Genomic DNA, 18,493 nt, shown 5'->3' with positions numbered 1-18,493 from the left:
CCACCCTACTCCAGGTGCCCACCAAGGAGTTGTTTTTATCTCATTTCCTTTCAAATCTTATATGGCAATCATGTTGCTTTTCATAAGGAATAAGACTAGACTTATGATTTAATTGGCATGGGGACTTCCTGGTGAAGAAACTCCATCTACCCATTCAAGTTGGTACCCTTCAACAACTATAGAGTCTTTGAGAGTTACCTAGAGTACTAAGAGGTTAAGTGTCTTGAATGCAGGTCATATGGCTAGTATGTGTCAGAGGAAGGACATGGATTTCTTTTTATGTAGTTATTAAAAAACCCCAACCTTAAAAATAATCAAGACAAATGTTAGTTCCTCTTTCAATATGCGTGTCTCTCTTTGAGGGTCATTTGGTCCAATTCCTTCACTCTACAGATGAAGAAAATGAGGTTAAGTTACTTCTCAGATTCCTTCTGTCTTATGATTTCTTGAGGCCGTGAGTGAGGTGAAAGTTGAAGTCAAATTTCCCATTTCTTGAAGCCTTGTCTGCTTCCTGACAGAGCTACTATTGGGGCTGCTGTTTGTTGACCCAGGAAGGTTGGCCTGGAGGTGTCTACACTTCACCCAGGCCAAACCTTGGCTCCCAGAGACTCTGTCTTTTCTGAGGTCCACTCAAGTTATCTTAGGAGGACAACTGTTCTACCCCTTTATGTTTGCTGCTCTATGTTCATTTTGTGGTGATTTTCTGTCTGTTTGTGGAGGAAATATGGAGAGCCTGGGAATTTCTACCTATCTCACCATCTTCCCAGAATGTCCTGATTTCCACTTGTTTCATGGATCCCATATATAAGATTACCAAGAGATCATTTGTTAAGCTCAAAATTGGCATGGATGACTGGGTTTTGTGATTTCAGAAGAATGCAAATATTTTTCATACAAAAAGTTCTTTTAAAAAATTTTCAAAATACTTTCTTATTTATACATTGTGCCTTTTTGTCTTCACAATATTTTTGTGAGAAAAATCAGCAAATGAACCTGATTAGTTTCCTTGCCTGGCCCCACCCAGCTAGATCATACCAAGTACAAATACTAGGTCATAGTAAAAAAAAAACAAACCTCCTTGTAATTGAAAGAAAAATTCCAGCCTGAAATACTTCAAGATATGTTTAACTTTGGTCTTCAAAAACCTTATTAACCATCCCAGGATAAAAATTTCTGGCTGGACTTTTAAAACCAAACCAAAACAACTACCATATGACATTTAGTCTAAATTAATGACTTCTTATTGAAAAGGGTGGTAAACATTAACATCCAGAAGCAGCAGCAAAGCACAGCAAGTATGTGTGTGTGTGTGTGTGTGTGTGTGTGTGTGTGTGAGTATGTACACCAGGTTTTCAAGCTGTGTCCAAGTGTTTAGTAGCTCACATACTTCTATGTTCAGCTGAGTTCTTTCCAGTCACTGAGCCTATAAATATGTGGAGCTTTGCATGAATGATTCAAATTCCCCGAGGTGAGGTAGGAAGAATCCTGGACTAGAGGATGGGACATTTAGACACTGATCCTAGCTCTGTCACTGACATGCCATGTGACCTTTTGCAAGTTCCTCAATTCTACTGGACCTCAGTTTCTTCAACTACAAAATGGAGACAGTTATTGTCCAGTGAAAGACTGTGAATGACAGCTATTCTCATCAATAACAATGATCCAAGGCAATCCCAAACGACTAATGATGAAGCATACTATATCCGCCTCCAGAGAAAGAACCAATAGTGACTGAATACAGACTGAAGCATGCTATTTTTCACTTTCTTTTGTTCTCTTTCTTTTATTTGCATATTCTTGTACAAAATGACTAATATGAAAATGTTTTACATGACTATATGTATAACCTATATCTGATGGCTTAGTTTCTTGGGGGGGGGCGGAGGGAGAGAGGGATAGAAATAGGAACTCAAAACTTAAAAAAACCTAATTTTTAAAAAACTGTCTTAACATGTAATTGGAAAAAAATAAGCTTTTTTCAAAAGGAAAAGAAATGGCGATAGTTAATACCAGCTCTCCCTACTTCACAAGATTGTAATGATAAGTTAATGGATGTGAAATGCTTTGAAAAAACTCATGCTACGGAAAACTTAATAATTAACATCAATGCAACTATCAACCCTTGACAATGTTTAGAAAGATTAAAAAGTATTGAATACATACAAAGTATTATGATCAGGACAAAAAAACCGGTATTTCAAGTGCAAACTGTTGCTATAGCCTTAGGTTCTTAATCCTTTTGATGTCAGGGACCCCTTTGGCAGTCTGACATAGTCTATAGACCCCTTCTCAGAATAATGTTTTTCAATACATAAAACATATAGGATTATAAAAGAAAATCATTACATAGGATTACAAAGGAAAATACTGAAATGTAGTTACTAAAATATTTTAAGTCAAGTTTACTGACCCACTGAAATACATTGATTCATTTTGACTGTTAGTTTAAAAAACAAAATGAAACATTTTTCTTACAACTTAAAAACAGAATGTCATAGTTCATTATTTAAAATGTGTAAGCATAATTTAGCTATATAACTAAAACACAAATGATATTGTTTTCTTTAAAAAAAAACAAAACAAAAACACCATCACACAAAACTCAGACTTAGTATACCATTCAGGCCAAACCTACCCCCAAGGAAAAGAGAATCTTTAGAGGTCTATTTCCTGCTTAACAATTAATAGAGTGGGATGAGGTGAGACAGTGACAACACTCCTAGAACAATGAGGCTCAGACACAAGCAGAGTTTACTACTGAGGTGATCAGAGATGATTAGCTCTATCTAGTCCCTAATATCTGCAGAATATCAGAGCTACTCCAGGGTCTTGGGCAAGATCAAAATTACAGCGGCAGAGATATTCTTCTAGGATAGGCTTGCATATTCCAAGTATTAAATATTGCCTTATAATATTTTTCAGTCATTTCAGTTGTGTCTAATTCTTTGTGACCCCATTTTCTTCTCCAGTTCATTTTACAGATGAGGAAACTGAGGCAAACAGGGTTAAGTGACTTGCCCAGGGTCATACAGCTATCAATTCATATGAGTCAGTACTAATAATTATACATGAAAAGTCTGATGCTTCTAACCTGTGTGACCTTTGAGGAGAGCCAGATAACCTCTGAAGTCTCTGCCAGCTCTAAATCCAAGTTCCTATGATAATATAATCTCCAATTATATCGTGAGCTCATTAAGCGCAGAGAGCAAGTCTTATTTTTGTTTGTATATCACTTGGTGCCTAGTACAGTGCCTTGAATATTTGAGGCATTCAAGTACTTCTTGATTAAAAAAAATGCTTCCTTTGAAATAGAGGATCTTAACCTTTTTTGTATCATGGACCTCTTTGAGAATCTGGTGAAGCCAATGAGCCTCTTCTCAGAATGATGTTTTTAAATGCATAAAATGAAATATACAGGACAACAAATGAAACCAATTATCTTGAACTATAGTTATCAAGTTATTTTTTTTTCAAGTTCATGGACCTTAGGTGAAAAACCCCTGATTCACTTCACTACATCTCTACATAAAACTTGAGAGGCAACATGGAGTCTTGGCTGGTCCTAGAAGTTGGGAAAACCTAGGTTCAAATCTTGCTTCTGACACATACTGTATTACCATGGGTGGGCAAATCATTTAACCTCTTAACGCCCCAGGCATCTGTCTAAGACTTTAAAATAAAGACCAACTAACATTTACTCAATTTCCTTCGGAACCCTTGAACCAAAAACAATCAGTTAAAGATAATGGATAAATTGCTATATTGTGATCTGATCCTGCTCCTTGAAAGAAGAGATCTCTCCCAGGTGAAATGAATGTAGCTTCTAAGGGTTCTGAAGGAAACTGAGTTGACAGGCAAGTGAGGATTTTAATAAAAATGGTGAACACAAATCACTGCACAGTTACCAGGCTTTTTCAGACTAGAGACATTTATTGCCACAAGATACACCATTGCAAAAACCTTGGAAAATGTGTGAAAGGTCAGTGACAATTTTGCAAGCTGGCAAAGCTGCCTGCAAACTGAGCAGGATTTCAAAAAAAAATCTGTCTTTGTGACATACTGCAATGTCCTTACGTCGTCAGGTTTTATTTATAGCAAGAATGTCAACGTTGATGTGGTTCAGTTCCTTTAGTAGTAGTATGTCAACTTGTTGGTGATTGGACAAGGAACACCAATTTAGAGCATCATCAGTTTAATGTTTCTACTGTGAATAGGTTAAACCAAAAGTTATTAATCTTTTTTTTCTGCCCAGGACCTCTTTGTCAGCCTGGTGGAGCCTATGGACCCCTTTTTTCAGAATAATGTTTTTAAATGCATAAAATAAAACACATAGGATTACAAAGGAAATAAATTATAATGAAATACAGTGATTAACAGGGGCAGCTAGGTGACACAATGGATAGAGTGCCAGGTCTGGAGTCAGGAAGACTCATCTTCCTGAATTTAAATCTGGCCTGAGACACTTACTAGTTGTGTGAGTCTGAGCAAGTCACTGAACCCTGTTTGCCTCAGTTTCCTCATCTGCCAAATGAGCTAGTGAAGGAAATGGCAAACCACTCCAGTATCTTTGCCAGGAAATGCCAATTGGAGCCACAAAGAGTAAGACACAAATAAACAACAACAGAATGAATAATATACATATTAAATATACATATACTACAAACATGTATTATGCATATCTACCTATACACATACACACATACAAACAAGATAAAAGAACTCTGTGTAATTCTTAATATTCCCTATTCCCTTTTCTACCCTCTACCACCATTATTGCAGAAATAGGCAAGAGGTTGCACAGGACCAAAGGCCATTTTGAATTTTGTTTATGTTTCATGGATTCCTATGCTCAAAGAATTCATCACTCAGTGCTCAACCCACTGATCTCGCTGATTAGCTAGAGTGGTCCTCGGACAGTTGACCCAGTTTGTCACCTGAACCCTATTTAAAACCTTTGACTCTGAGTGGAATCCAATAGAGCAGAGAAGTCAAATGTGTGGCCTGTGGGCCTCATTAAGCCCATGTCATTCCCAAGTTCAACTTGAACCATAACATTAAAATGTAATTGAGAAATATGTAACAAGATAAATTAATAAATAGATATGTATTTATGTTGTGTCTATTTCAGTCCCTATTTCTATTTGAGTTTGACACCCCTCTTCTAGAAATCATAATGTAATTGTATAAGCCTTTGAAAGTCCAGGGTCACCACAGAACCATGATGAGGCATTAGAATAGGACTTTTATGAAGTCTTACATGTCTGTATACATTTAGAAGAATAACATAATCACTAGCTTAAGAGATGATGGATTCTGAAAGATGAGAAAGGGTACTATACTTTTCTTTCTTTTTTGTTAGTTGCCTTGGCCTAATGAAACACTTTTTTATGCCTGTTGTTTGGAGGAAGTAGTGTGGTAGTATAATAATGAAAATATAAAATATTAATGAGGTACAGGGGTTTTGAAAAAGAATTTGCTAGAAAAGGCAATGGCTAGTCAGATTAGAAAAGGAAGATGGTTCCAGGCATAATTAGAAGAAAAAAAACTATATGGAAGAAACAGTGGACAAGAATAGAGGGTATACTTGAATAACAATCAGGGACCCCCAAGAAGCAAACAAGTGACAGAGTAAAAAGCATGGGAAATCTTATTCACATCCTGCATTGTAACTCCAGGAGCCTACCTCTGGATTAACAAGTGGCTTGTGCTCTTAAGGTTTATAATAATTCCGGTTTCCACAATTCTGGCATCCCATAATTGCAAAAGCTCCTTGGCATTTGCCACTTTGTAGGTAATTTTAGTCCTTTGTGCTCAACAATAACCAACTCTGGTAAATGAAGGGGACAATTAACCAAGAGGAAGAGGTGATCATAGGTTTGGGAATGCATAAGAAGTGGGGAAAAAGGTCATCTGTAAGATCTGGTGATGTGCTTTAAACCACAGAAACTTGTGCCCACCAGGAAAAGAAGCCTCAAACTTCAAGCTCTGAGAAAAAGATGGTAGGCAAAAATGAAGGGGTTAATATTTCCCTGGTTCTATGTACCATGAAAATATTATCAATATACACATTCAGTTGGTAATAATGATTTGAGAAGAAGGTACAAGTCTAGATTTCTGTTCAACTGAGTTGCATCTTGAAGGTGAATAGGGTATTGCTTTTGGAGACAGGAAGAACTGAGTTTCTATCTGGCCTTCAATAACTACTAGCCTCATTTTCCTCAGGAAAATGAGCACCTACCTCTAGAGTTGTTGGGAGGATCAAATGAGATAACATATGTAAAGAACTTAGCAAACTTTAAAGTGCTATATAAAATACTTTTATTGTTTGAATTGGGTATGAATGAGAAACTACTAAGTATGTCCTTAAAGCCATTCTTTTTGTTTGTTTGTTTTTGGAAAGGCATTGAAAAGGACTGGAATTCACCACTCCATCTTTTTTGTCTTTTGAAAGGCATTGAAAAGGCCTAGAATTCATCACATACTTGTTTCCTCATGAACACAAAAGAGCAACCCTTTCATTTTTGTTTTTGTTTTTGTTTTGTTTCTTTTGCTTTATTTTAAACTCAATTTTGTAAACTGAATGAATTTCAATGACATTTCTAGTATATACCATTCAGCTCTGATGACTTAAAAAATCTATTACTTTGACTGGGCTAAGGATATAAGTGGGGCCATTGGGCCTCAGAAGTTGAAGCTATCACATTTTTTTTTTGGAAAGAACCATGGGTTTAATGAGTCTGTTTATGGGATTATGTTTTTTTTTTTTAATAAAAGGGTTATTGAGCCCTATTGCTTGGTTTAAGGGTTATTGAACCCTACTGGTTAGTTTGTAAAGCAACCGATAAACATATTGAGTCTTGCTGATTGAGGTTTTATTTCTTTTCCATAAATTGATTATCACTTCAAATATCTGTTATTGTCATACTAGATAGAGAATTTATGTACAAGGTGACGTGGTTTATTTGCTCAAAGAAGATTATGTAATAATGTTTAATATTATCAGCTATTTACATTCATTTATCATTTATATGTCATTGTGACTATGTATACTCTGGGTATGGTTTGGAATTATTATATATATTACAAGTATGCCCTGAGTTATGAAGCATAACATGCATTTTTACCATCATATTGTCTTTGGTGAAATTAATATGAGATTTATGAATTATGGAAACATTATTTCAGAGACTAATTGCTTTTACAATGAACTTGATGGAGATGGTTCAACTCCATGATGCAGGCCCTGGAGAGAATAAATATACAACAGGAGGAGAGACAGGTAAACATAAGATGCCCTGATGGTGGCTGAGAGAACAGCCAAATACATTCAGGAAGTCCATAGTCTGCTTATGATGGTGACTATGTAGACCACAATTGCTGGACATAGTCCAGTTTCTTCCTCTCTCCTTCCAAAAATGGCGTGGTGTCCTGGAAGCTCCAACACATGTACCCGGTTTAACTTAACTTGTTTTCTTTTTCTTTCTTTTTTTTTTTTTTTTGCGGGGCAATGGGGGTTAAGTGACTTGCCCAGGGTCACACAGCTAGTAAGTGTCAAGTGTCTGAGGCTGGATTTGAACTCAGGTACTCCTGAATCCAAGGCCGATGCTTTATCCACTGCGCCACCTAGCTGCCCCTTTTCTTTTTCTTTCACTCGGTCTGGTGGCATGGTCAGAATCCATCCACCTAGGGCCTAACATAATTACTGGATGTCTCAGAACCACGAGATGTGGTATGGTAACCTTTCCATAACTTTTGCAGGTATCATCATGGACACATTACTAAATTTGGCCTTGATCCAGACACATGGTGGTAAGAAGTGTTATAGATTGCATAACTGCCTCAACTCTATATTATATGGGTATAAATCCTCCAAAAGCGGGAATGTAATATGCTGTATATATCAAGTTTAAATATGAGTTATATTTTGAAGAACTCTCTCTGTTTAATTTGATCATTGACAATGCTATACTAAGGACTAGTGAAAATCCAGCAGTTCAACAGCTAGAGAGTCCAGAGACAACCAGGGTCCAGTTTCCCAGATGATATCTCAACCCTCAAAGAAGACAAGATTTCAAAGACTTTAAATGAACAGTTTTGTTTTTCTCCTTCTGTTATATACACCACCTATAGTATGTATTCTCTGCAGAGGCCCTCCCTCTGTAGACATTGTTAAAGCATGGGTTCATGAGGGACTACCCCTCTGGACAAAATTTCCCCTTTCTCCCTTTCCTATATTGTTATGAACATATTGTTTGTTAGCATAGGGTATTATATTCTGTTATTTTTTACTGTTTCATCAAGGAAACACTGTGTTCCTTGAAGAAACAGAGGGGGGAATATGGTAAAATAATGGAATTTGGCAGATGCCAAATTCCTAGAAGTGTTTGAATTGGGTGTGAATGAGAAACTACTAAGTACCCACTTAAGGTGTGATTAGATCTTGAGCCACACCTTGCCCGCCCTGTTAAGCCTAGTCTAACCCTGAGAAGGAGTATCCTCAGAGGCTGTGGACTGCATCATCAACAGGGAACCAGTCTCAGTCACACTACTTGAAAGACCTCCCCTTTGGGGGAGGGAGAAAAAGGTAAAAAAGGGGGCCCCAACAGGAAGTAGCAGACACACACACTTCCTCTCCCTCTTTGGCCTTTGAGGAGCATTCAGAGCAGACTAGAGACTGGCTGCTGACTCCCATAGAAATTATGGACCCCTGGTGGTGGGTTAAATCCAGCCCTTTGAATTAGCTGAGCTGGAAGCGAGTTTGGGGATTGTATAGGTTTTTGTTAGAGTTAGGGGAATTATCCATTTTCCTTTTTCCCTATTCCCTTGTCCTTGAATTTATTAATTTCACCTTTGCTGTATATTTTATTCCCATTAATAAAACCTGATTTGTTTGTGGAAAAGAGGCTGTTAAGCTCCTTTCTTACTGACCTGGGAGAAATATCTAAAAAGGCAGTTTGGAGGGGAGGAAGTTGTGGACCTAGAGGTCCTCATTATTATCTGAACCCCAATATTATGGTGAGCCACCCAATTAACTCTCCACATATTAAATTCAGCCCCTCCAAACCACAGTCCCAATTGTTTAAAAAATTACAGCCCCAAATATCATCTAGCTGAAAAAATCCAAAATATTCTACACTAAATATACAAAATCTTCTGATATAAAAGGAAAAAAAACCTGTAGCCCAACTCAATTTAATGTTACAAGTGCTGCTTTCAATTGATAGTGATTTAAATCCCACTACAATTGAGGTAAAGCAATGTCTTACCTACTGTTTGTTTAAAAGTCATCAGAAGAGAAGAGGCTCTCATATTATTTGCTGGTACAGTTCTGTTACTGATGGATAAAAGATTGATTTGCCCTTTCGATAGGCTTTGATTACTTAAAAGCCTCCCATTAAACGTGCTAAGCCCATATTATTTTAAATCAACTTCAATTCTATTAAATGAACAAAAAACTATTCCTCATTTCTTAGTAATCATGCTTTTTTGCCCTTCCTCATGATGCAAAAGTGACATCCTACATATTGTACCAGTGAACCATCTACCAATTCATTATAGGAGGAAAAGATTCCGCAATTTCCATTCTTGGCTTCCAGTGTTCTGCTCAGATTTTATCTTGCAGCAAAAGTAGAAGTCTTTCAATAAATGCTTTCTCTCTAAAAATATAACTATAGCAAACTCTGCAATTACACTTCTTGGTTGGCGACATCTGCTTTCCATGTTGTTTTGTTGAACGCAAAAGGTCCAGATCACTAGTGTGCTAATCAGTCATGCTAAATCCCCAAATTTAGTCTAATTAGCTGGAAAACCAAAATGAAACAGGTTTGAATCTCTGTGTTCTTTTTTGAGAGGGAAGTGGGGGATAGTTTCATGTGTGTCCTATTTTAAAGCCAACTTCATATCTTCTCCATGGAGAATAATCTAGTTCCAGGGTTAGGCAGCTTATAGCTCACAGTGGTATCTGATGTAAGTGCTAATATCATTCTACTATTTCTAGTTACATGTACTCATTTTCTCCTTTTCCCTCTTCCTCCTCTATCATCTTCTTCTTCTTCTTCTCTCTCTTCTTGCTTTCTTTTTTCCTTTGTGCATATTATCTTAGACATCATAATTCCCTTTAATATAAAAGCACAATATGTGATGCCATCTTTGTGGGTTAAATACCAATTAAATATTGGTACAAGTTAATAAAAATATGTCTTTCTAGAGGTCTGGAAGCCAAAACTCTTTGTGTGTGTTATCTTAGCTACCATTCTGAAGGACTGGTAGATTGCTAATGGGATTCTTATTTAGAAAAAGGGGTTCAGAGAACATGCTTAGAGCTAGATATTGGTGAATATTACAATTAGCTGACAAGCTAACAGAGACATAAAAGAAGGGATATTATCACTGAAGTTTTAGCAAAAGAAAAAAATCAATGAGGAAAGAGGAAATAATATTTTGATAAGGACCTAATAGAATAAGCATATAAAAATATGGATGAGAAGGAACAAGTAGAAACAATTAATGCACAGGGGGAAAGTCTTTGCTAATATTCTGCCCCAAAAATTATTTCAAAAATTGAATTACTCTGGGATGGCAAGGAATATTTTATCATGGAAAGGAAACTATCTTAGAGACAAAAAATTTTGTCAAATTTTGAAAAAAGGTAAATGTTGGGGTCTCAGAGATAAGAACAAAGATAAGTCAGATTCAAAGTTTTCATCAATAACATGTAAGAGGAAGACACAGTGACTACTTCAGGTTTGCAAATGACATCACAGTCTCATAGTTTCCAAAATGCCAAGCCAATTATGATAAATCGTAGGAACTCTCCAGAAGCAGTTTTATCTATAAAGGCAGAGTTATCTATAAAAATGGAAGTTGAATTTCAAAGTGGGCAATTTGTTTAGGGATTGCATTCATTCTGGTAGAAAGTAATCCAAAATTAAACCTATAGAAGAAAGGCTAATGAGAATTCAGCAAAGGGCCTTGGGAGTCATTATGGGATGTTCCCTGTTGACACTGCCCCCACTGGGTTCCCTTCAATCAAAGGGGCTAGAAGAATGGTGGGAATTATCAGGAAGGGTATTAGAAGCAAAAGAGGCAATATAATTCACTTTTCTATAAAACTGCAGATGTGGTGCTGTTTTTATGGGTTAAATACCAATTAAATATTTTCATAATTCAATTTTTTTAATGTCTTCCAAGAGGTTTGGAGAACCAGAGCTCTATAGAATCCTTGTTGTCAGACTTCTAGAAAGACCGAACCGATCTGGAAAGTTTCATAGCAGGGTAAAACGATCAAGGAAACACAGAAGGGTGCCCAGTGAGAATAGGCAAAAAGATTAGGAATCTTCTGTCTGGGGAGATGAAAGCTAAGATCTGTTATGATCAGAGTCTGTAAAACTGTGAAGGGCACAGAAAGGACAAACTTGCACTTCATGACAAATCACAGTATACTAGAAATAGGATGAAGTAAATGAGGACAAAGCAAAAAAAGAACTACTTTGAACAGTGAGCACTAAAACCATGGAACTTGTTATCCTACTGAGTGACAATAGAAATAGGGTTTTGAAAAAGTAACCAATGACAGAGTCAATTTTATGATGAAGGGCTCAATTACTAGTGATGCTTTGGGGGTAAGTTTATGACCTTGAGGTTGCTTTCATGGAGAATAGCACAATTAAATCTCCAACAAAATTTCCTGCCAGAGGGAGAATACTGGGATACATGGAATGTGAGTCTGATCCAATATAAGAATTCTTATGTTCTTATGTTCCTCCTCCCCACCCCCCACACACTCACCTGCCTTTTCTTCTGCCTACGTCTCATGAACACTAGCCCGTACATAAGCCCAACTAAACTTCTGCTGCTGCCTGATGTTAATGAGTTCTAGCCCAGTAAAAAGAAGTTGTCTGTAAGTCTGGGGAACAAACAGTGTACCATCTGTGAATGAACAGAATCTCAACTCTCCAAGGATGCTGGAAGGACCTCAGGGGCCATCAGCTGTAATCTTTGACTTTTACAGAGGACTTCAAAAGGGCTTTAATATATAGTTGAAGAATTTTGGGTCATGTAAATGTCAGAAGTTGTCAAGATACAAAGAAAGATGCACATGTATAACCTGTATCAGATTGCTTATTGTCTCATGGAAGTGGGGAGAGGAGGGAAGGAGGGATAGAATTCGGAACTCAAAAAATAAAAAAAAAAACAAATGTTAAAAATGGTTTTTACATATGATCAGGGACAGAGAGAAAATAAAATATTTTTAAAAGGACATTTCAAATTGGAGAAAAAATATAATAAAGCTTAGAGAAAGAACATTGACTAACTCCATGTGATACAGAATATGTCAGAAGAAAAAAAAGATAAAATGAAAGAGAACAGGCTGTAGAGTCAGAGAATCCTGTATGGCATGGCACAAATAATTTAGCCTTCCTCAGCCTCAGTTTCCTTATCCTTAAAATGGGAGGTTAGATCAGATGGCCTCTTAGGGTCTTTCTAGCTCTGGAATCATGATCCAATGATTTTATGTACCTATTTGTTTGTTTGTTTGTTCTTTTGGTGAGGCAGTTGGGGTTAAGTGACTTGCCCAAGGTCACACAGCTAGTAAGTGTCAAGTGTCTGAGGCCAGATTGGAACTCAGGTCCTCTTGACTCCGGGGCTGGTGCTTTATCCACTGTGCCACTTAGCTGCCCCAATTTTGTGTACCTATTAACAGGACTAAGAGGCCTCCAAACTGAGCTTGTCCACATTTTCCATAACCGGCTCCCTAATCTTTGGTGGGGATGCTTTAGGGATCTCTCCCCTTTAGCGATATTTCTTCCTCTGGACAAACTTGCCAGCCTGCATCAAAACTGGGGCTTCTAAATATAAAGACCTATATGTAAGATTGCATGGTCCATAATCTATTCCTGCCCCAGCTGTTCCCTAGGACTTAAAGGAGAAAAGGAATGTGGTATAATGGATAGAGCCAGAAAGACCAGAGGGGGTCTCACCTCAGACACTTTCACGTTGTGTGGCCTTAGGCAAGTCTCTTAATCTCTCTGAGACAGTTTCTACCATTTATAAAATGAGGGGGTTGGAACATAGAGCCTCTGAAGTCCCTTACGGTTCTAAATTTATGATTGTACAATCTTTGACTGAGTCACCCTACCTGCAGTATCGGGTCTCCAACCTTAGCAGTTCATAGAATCTTAAGGCAAAAACAACTCTGCCTCTTGCTTCTGTTATAGCTGCTGCTGTCAGCTTCCCTATCCTCTATAGTCCCTTTCTCACTTGGATGGATGGATAGATAGATATTGATAGAGATATCTAGAGATAGATAATAGAGATAGATCTCTCTCTTATATATACACACATACATACATACATACATATATTTATCTATCTGTGGTGGCAGCAGAATACACCCAGACATCAACCATCCTATAAGGTGGGGAGGGAGGGAGGAAGCTAAGGGAGGGAGAGACAGAGACAGAGAAGGGAGAGGGAAGGGGAGAGAGGGAGAGAGGGAGAGAGGGAGAGAGAGAGGGAGAGAGAGAGAAGGGAGGAGGCAGGGAGGGGCAAGCAAAGAGTGATGAACAAGGAAACAGTCTAAGAACCTCAGGCCTAGGAAACTGGGATTAATGATAAGAGGCTAACTCTGTATAAAACCTAAATTCCATTTGGGTTTTACACTCTAGAAGTCCCTAAGAGAAGTGTCTGTAGCTAGCTCTTTTTTGCACAGTGTCTGTTCATGAGAAAGCGGCTCTGCTTTTGACAAATAACTGAACACAAGCATTCTACAGACTGAATACACACACACACACACACACAGAGAATTTCTCTTTCTACTCACCTACGCAGTTATCACAAAGGCTGCAATGAGAGGCACGAGGAGGACGAAAAATCTTGCAGGTGAAACAATATTTAAGTTTCACCGTCTGGCCATTGATGATGACTTCTCTTGTTCGGGGAGGTGGGCGGTACCCCCCTGAACTGGCACCATTTGCTATATCTAGTGGAGAGAAAAGAAAAAGAAAACTTCTCAAAAATAATAACTTTACAAATTTTTACTTGCAGGCATCTTTTTTGTGTTGTCCAAGATTTTTTAATAAACTGGCCACAAGAAGCTTGTGGTATCTGGCACCATTTTTTTTTTCCTAACATGGGTGACATTTATACCACAAACATTTTCAGCTTGCCTTGGCATAGCTTATAGAAAGCACCAAGCAACAGATATGTAGAGAATGACATAAAATATCTAACAAAAGCCTGAAACCCCATGCCACAGGTAGTCCCCACTTCAGAGGGAGGGACACTATTTTGAATCCTTCTAAGTCTGGGGTGCTTCTTGTGTCTCTTTCAAAGAAGAGTTGCACAAAGGTAGAATCAAGCATAGCTATTCATTTCCAGTAACATGGATTTACAGTCACCACGAGTTTTTTGAGAGTAATATCTGATAATGATGCTTTGGATATAATGATGCCACATGAAAAACAACCAAAGGGAGTACATCTCTCTGATACACATAGCTCTCTGTGGCACCTGTTCACACATAAATGTGCATCCTTAGATCCATAGCATCGCGTTGATACTCAACTATAGGACTTTATAACACACCCCCAGGATTTCCATGCAGATTATTTCCTGATTCGGGAAAGTTGGTTATTACCAGAAGAGTAATTATTTCTTCATTCCTTATCAGAACGGTTTTTACATTGAGTAAATAATTTTCAATATGGTGGGATTTCAGGGGTGCCAGGAAAGTCCTGGTTAAACCCTGCTCCCTGTACCTGAAATTTCACAATCAGAATTTAAATCCCCTTCACCCTGGACTTTGATAACTGTTAAAAGACCCATAGGAAGAGTAACATTTTAAGTTGATGTGTATTCATCATCTCAGAGAGAAAGAAAGACCAGAGAAGTTCTGATGGGGATTTTGCAAAGGAGATTACAGAATACTGGGTACTTGAGATAGGAGGAAGAACTTTAAGGAGGGGGAAAGGATCTGAGTAAGGAACTGAGAGGCACCAAAGACAAACTCCACCTAATTATAATCTTTGTCAAGGGCTGGTCCTGTTCCTTAGAATTATTAAACAAATAGTAAACAAAGACTCCATATGCCTGAGTAACCAAGACTCTAGTGAGTCAATTTGGCACATGCCCTGACCATCAAGCACCCCTCAGAGTTTGATACTGTGGGTGGCGGCCCCACATGGTGCCTTTAAAATAATACTAAATTATGTTAAAATAAAGAGCAGCTGCCAATCTCCAATAATTTCTACTTTTGGACATAAAGTAGTATCTTATCCAATTAACATATGGAGAGCTCTTTATAAAACTTAAAGCCTTATATAAATGCTGACAGCTAGGTGATGCAGTGGACAGATTGCCAGACATGGAGTTAGGAAGACCTGAGTTTAAATTTTGCCTCAGATACTTCCTAGCTATGTGACCTGGGGCAAGTCACCAAACATCTGTTTGCCTCAGTTTTCTCATCTGTAAAACGGGGGAAATAATAGTTCCTACCTCCCAGTTCTGTTATAAAGTTCAAATAAGATAAGAGTTAAAAAGAGAATAGCACAGGGCAGCTAGATGGTGCAGCGGATAGAGCACCAGCCCTGGAGTCAGGAGTACCTGAGTTCAAATCCGGCCTCAGACACTTAACACTTACTAGCTGTGTGACCCTGGGCAAGTCACTTAACCCCAATTGCCTCACTAAAAAAAAAAAAAAAAGAAAGAAAAAAAATCTTTAAAAAAAAGAGCATAGCACTTGCTACTATGTGTCTGGCACATAGTAAGCACTATAAAACTGTCAGTTATTAATTATTATTGTTATTACTGATTACTGGAGTTAACCTATGGCAAGCCTCTCCAGTTCTAATTCATCTGTCATTTGTAGTCTTAGAGAGGTGTCTGGGGCACTGAGACATTAAATGACTTCTCCATAGTCACACAGATAATATGAGTCAGAGCTAGTATAGACCTGAATTAAGGTCATTCTAACTCCAAGGCCAATGCTCTATCTACTACTTTAGTTACCTCAACTCTGCACATAGTAGGTACTAAATAAATGTTTGTTGAAGTTTGAAAAGATGGAAGAGTTTTGTAAATTTTTAAATGCTATGGAGATATAGTATTAGTATTTTTATGAACTATAATCATTTGAAAAGTGAGCAAAAATTACTTTAAATGATACATTTGTGTGCCCAAGTCAATTGTATGCCAAGTGAGCCAAAATGAAAAGTAATTTGGTTGTTCAGGTGGTCTATATAATCTTCGTTTCTATTGTTCTTCCAATCTTCCTTAAATATACAACTAGAAAAGAGTGAGGCTGCAAATGTGATGTAGAATTTTTTTTTTTAAAGTTAGAGTGACAATTTGTATTTAATCGGAAGTCACCTGAATTGTTCATTAATTCCTGACAAATATGAAGGCCAAGAAAGATTTATTTACTAAATTCCTAATTGGCCATTAATAAACCTGCCAGCAAGCAGGTCTTATGTTAGGTTCTGATGATCTTTCACTTCTTTTTTCTTTTTTTTTTGGGAGGGGGGCAGGGCAATTGCGGTTAAGTGACTTGCCCAGGGTCACACAGCTAGTAAGTGTCAAGTGTCTGAGGCCATATTTGAACTCAGATCCTCCTGAATCCAGGGCCAGTGCTTTATCTACTGTACCACCTAGCTGCCCTGCTCCCTGCATCTTTCATTTCTAAACTTCATCTTTATATACTTATAACTGTTCCAAAGTTGAGGTGGTGGGCAAACTTGAATAGACACATTCAATTAGGACCCAGAAGAAGGAAGCAAAAGAGAAACACAAACTCATGCCTTTTGGCAATACAGCTATAAAACTTAAGGGTGTGGACCAGTAGAATGGGGGTAGGGAGTCAGGAGGTCTAGGTTCTGGATTCAGGTCTCTATTAGCTTAGGCATGTTATAAGCACTCTGCATGGGGGTGGAGGGGGGCAGGGAGAATTGCCTTGTCTGCTCATAAGGCTATTTTGAATATGAAATGGGCAATAGATGATGATTATCTATTATCTCCGTGATTTCAACATTGAAAAGTTAAAACCACCATGGAAATGCATGGTACCTTTAAGAGTTATAATGATGTGTCTATAACATGAGATTGAATAGGGCTGACTCAGTTTGTTGGAAAATAAGCATTCATTAAGTGCCCACTATGTGCTGGGCATTGTGTACTGCCGTCTCAACAAACCTTCATTGAGCATCCAGAGACACCCACATTTCCATTCCCCATTTGTCTTCAAAATGCTCTGCTACCTTTCACTGCCTAACCACCCCTTGCCACCAGGGTCTCTCTAGTAAGTGATTATGTCTTGCCTCAGTGTCCAAAAGGCTGCTACTCCTGTCAGTCTTCTAACATATTTACCTTTCTGAGATTGCTAACATAAGACCATTGTGGGGGATGGGGGGGAGGAGGTGTTTACAATCCTGTGAATGCTTTGTGGATTATTATTTATCATTTATTAATACTGTTTGAACCTAGCTCTATGTGGCTAACCCCCAAAGCTTACTATAGAGGTCAGGCTTAACCCAGAAATGCTCTAGGGAAACCAGGTCGTTGTAAGGAATGCTTAGATCAGAGCCACTGCTTGTTTTGGGTCTCCTCAGGTCTTGTTTTGGGTCCACCCAAAGCTTGTGTTTTGGGTTCTCCAAAAGAGACTGACATAGCTGCTGATATATATCTCAAACTGCCCTTCTTTTGGTTAATCAGGAAGATATTCTTGTGTCCTTTTCTGAACTTATATAATGTAACCTCACAAAGACTTGGAAAGGGATCCATCTCTTCTTTCCAAATCTCACTGTCTCTCTGTCTCTGTCTCTCTCTGTCTCTCCTCCCTCCCCCCAAACAACCTAACAAATTTCTTTCTAAAACTATTTCAGATTTGGGGGCTTTTTCTCACACATAACAGCTGTTGATGGCCAGATATGGAAAATGGACCTGTAAACCAATGGCTTTAAATCCTTTCCTTAAAAAAAAAAAAGTCTTATTCCAATCTCAGCCTTTAGTCAATGGAAGTTATTAAACCTCTCTCTCATCCAAGTTGATTGTTTTTATCATAAAAGTATTTTATTATTTTTGGGTTACATGTAGAGATAAGTTTTCAACATTTTTTTTTTAGTTTGTTTTGTTTTTTGCCAGGCAATGAGGGTTAAGTGACTTACCCAGGGTCACACAGCTAGTAAGTGTCAAGTGTCTGAGGTCAGATTTGAACTCAGATTTTCCTGAATCCAGGGCCGGTGCTTTATCCACTCAACATTTATTTTTATAAGATTTCTAGTTTCAAATTTTTCTCCCTTCTTCCCCTCCCTCCCCCCTCCCCAAGACAGCAAGCAATCTGATATAGCTTATATATGTACATTAAACATATTTCTGCATTAGTCATGCTGTGAAAGAAGAATGAGAGCAAAAGGGAAAAACTTCAAAAAAGAAAAACAAAAAACGTAGAAATAGTATGGTTCAATCTGCATCCATATTCCCCAGTTCTTTTTTTTGTTTT

At 37.9% G+C, this 18,493-nt stretch overlaps 1 protein-coding gene across 5 annotated transcripts in view; it reads right to left on the bottom strand.

Moving 5' to 3' along the window:
* ZDHHC14 (zinc finger DHHC-type palmitoyltransferase 14) overlaps nt 1–18,493 on the bottom strand; it is a 374,077-nt gene that overhangs the window by 91,379 nt on the left and 264,205 nt on the right. For all 5 annotated transcript variants that reach the window (XM_044004826.1, XM_044004827.1, XM_044004828.1 and 2 more), the window contains exon 3: nt 13,823–13,981. In XM_044004826.1, coding sequence (XP_043860761.1) covers nt 13,823–13,981 — 159 coding nt within the window. The remainder of the gene's footprint in view (nt 1–13,822; nt 13,982–18,493) is intronic.

The sequence above is a fragment of the Dromiciops gliroides genome, chromosome 4 (assembly GCF_019393635.1).
Source record: "Dromiciops gliroides isolate mDroGli1 chromosome 4, mDroGli1.pri, whole genome shotgun sequence".
NCBI lineage: Eukaryota > Metazoa > Chordata > Mammalia > Microbiotheria > Microbiotheriidae > Dromiciops > Dromiciops gliroides.
Note: the sequence above shows the minus strand (reverse complement) of the source record. Positions and strands in the feature narration are given on the sequence as shown.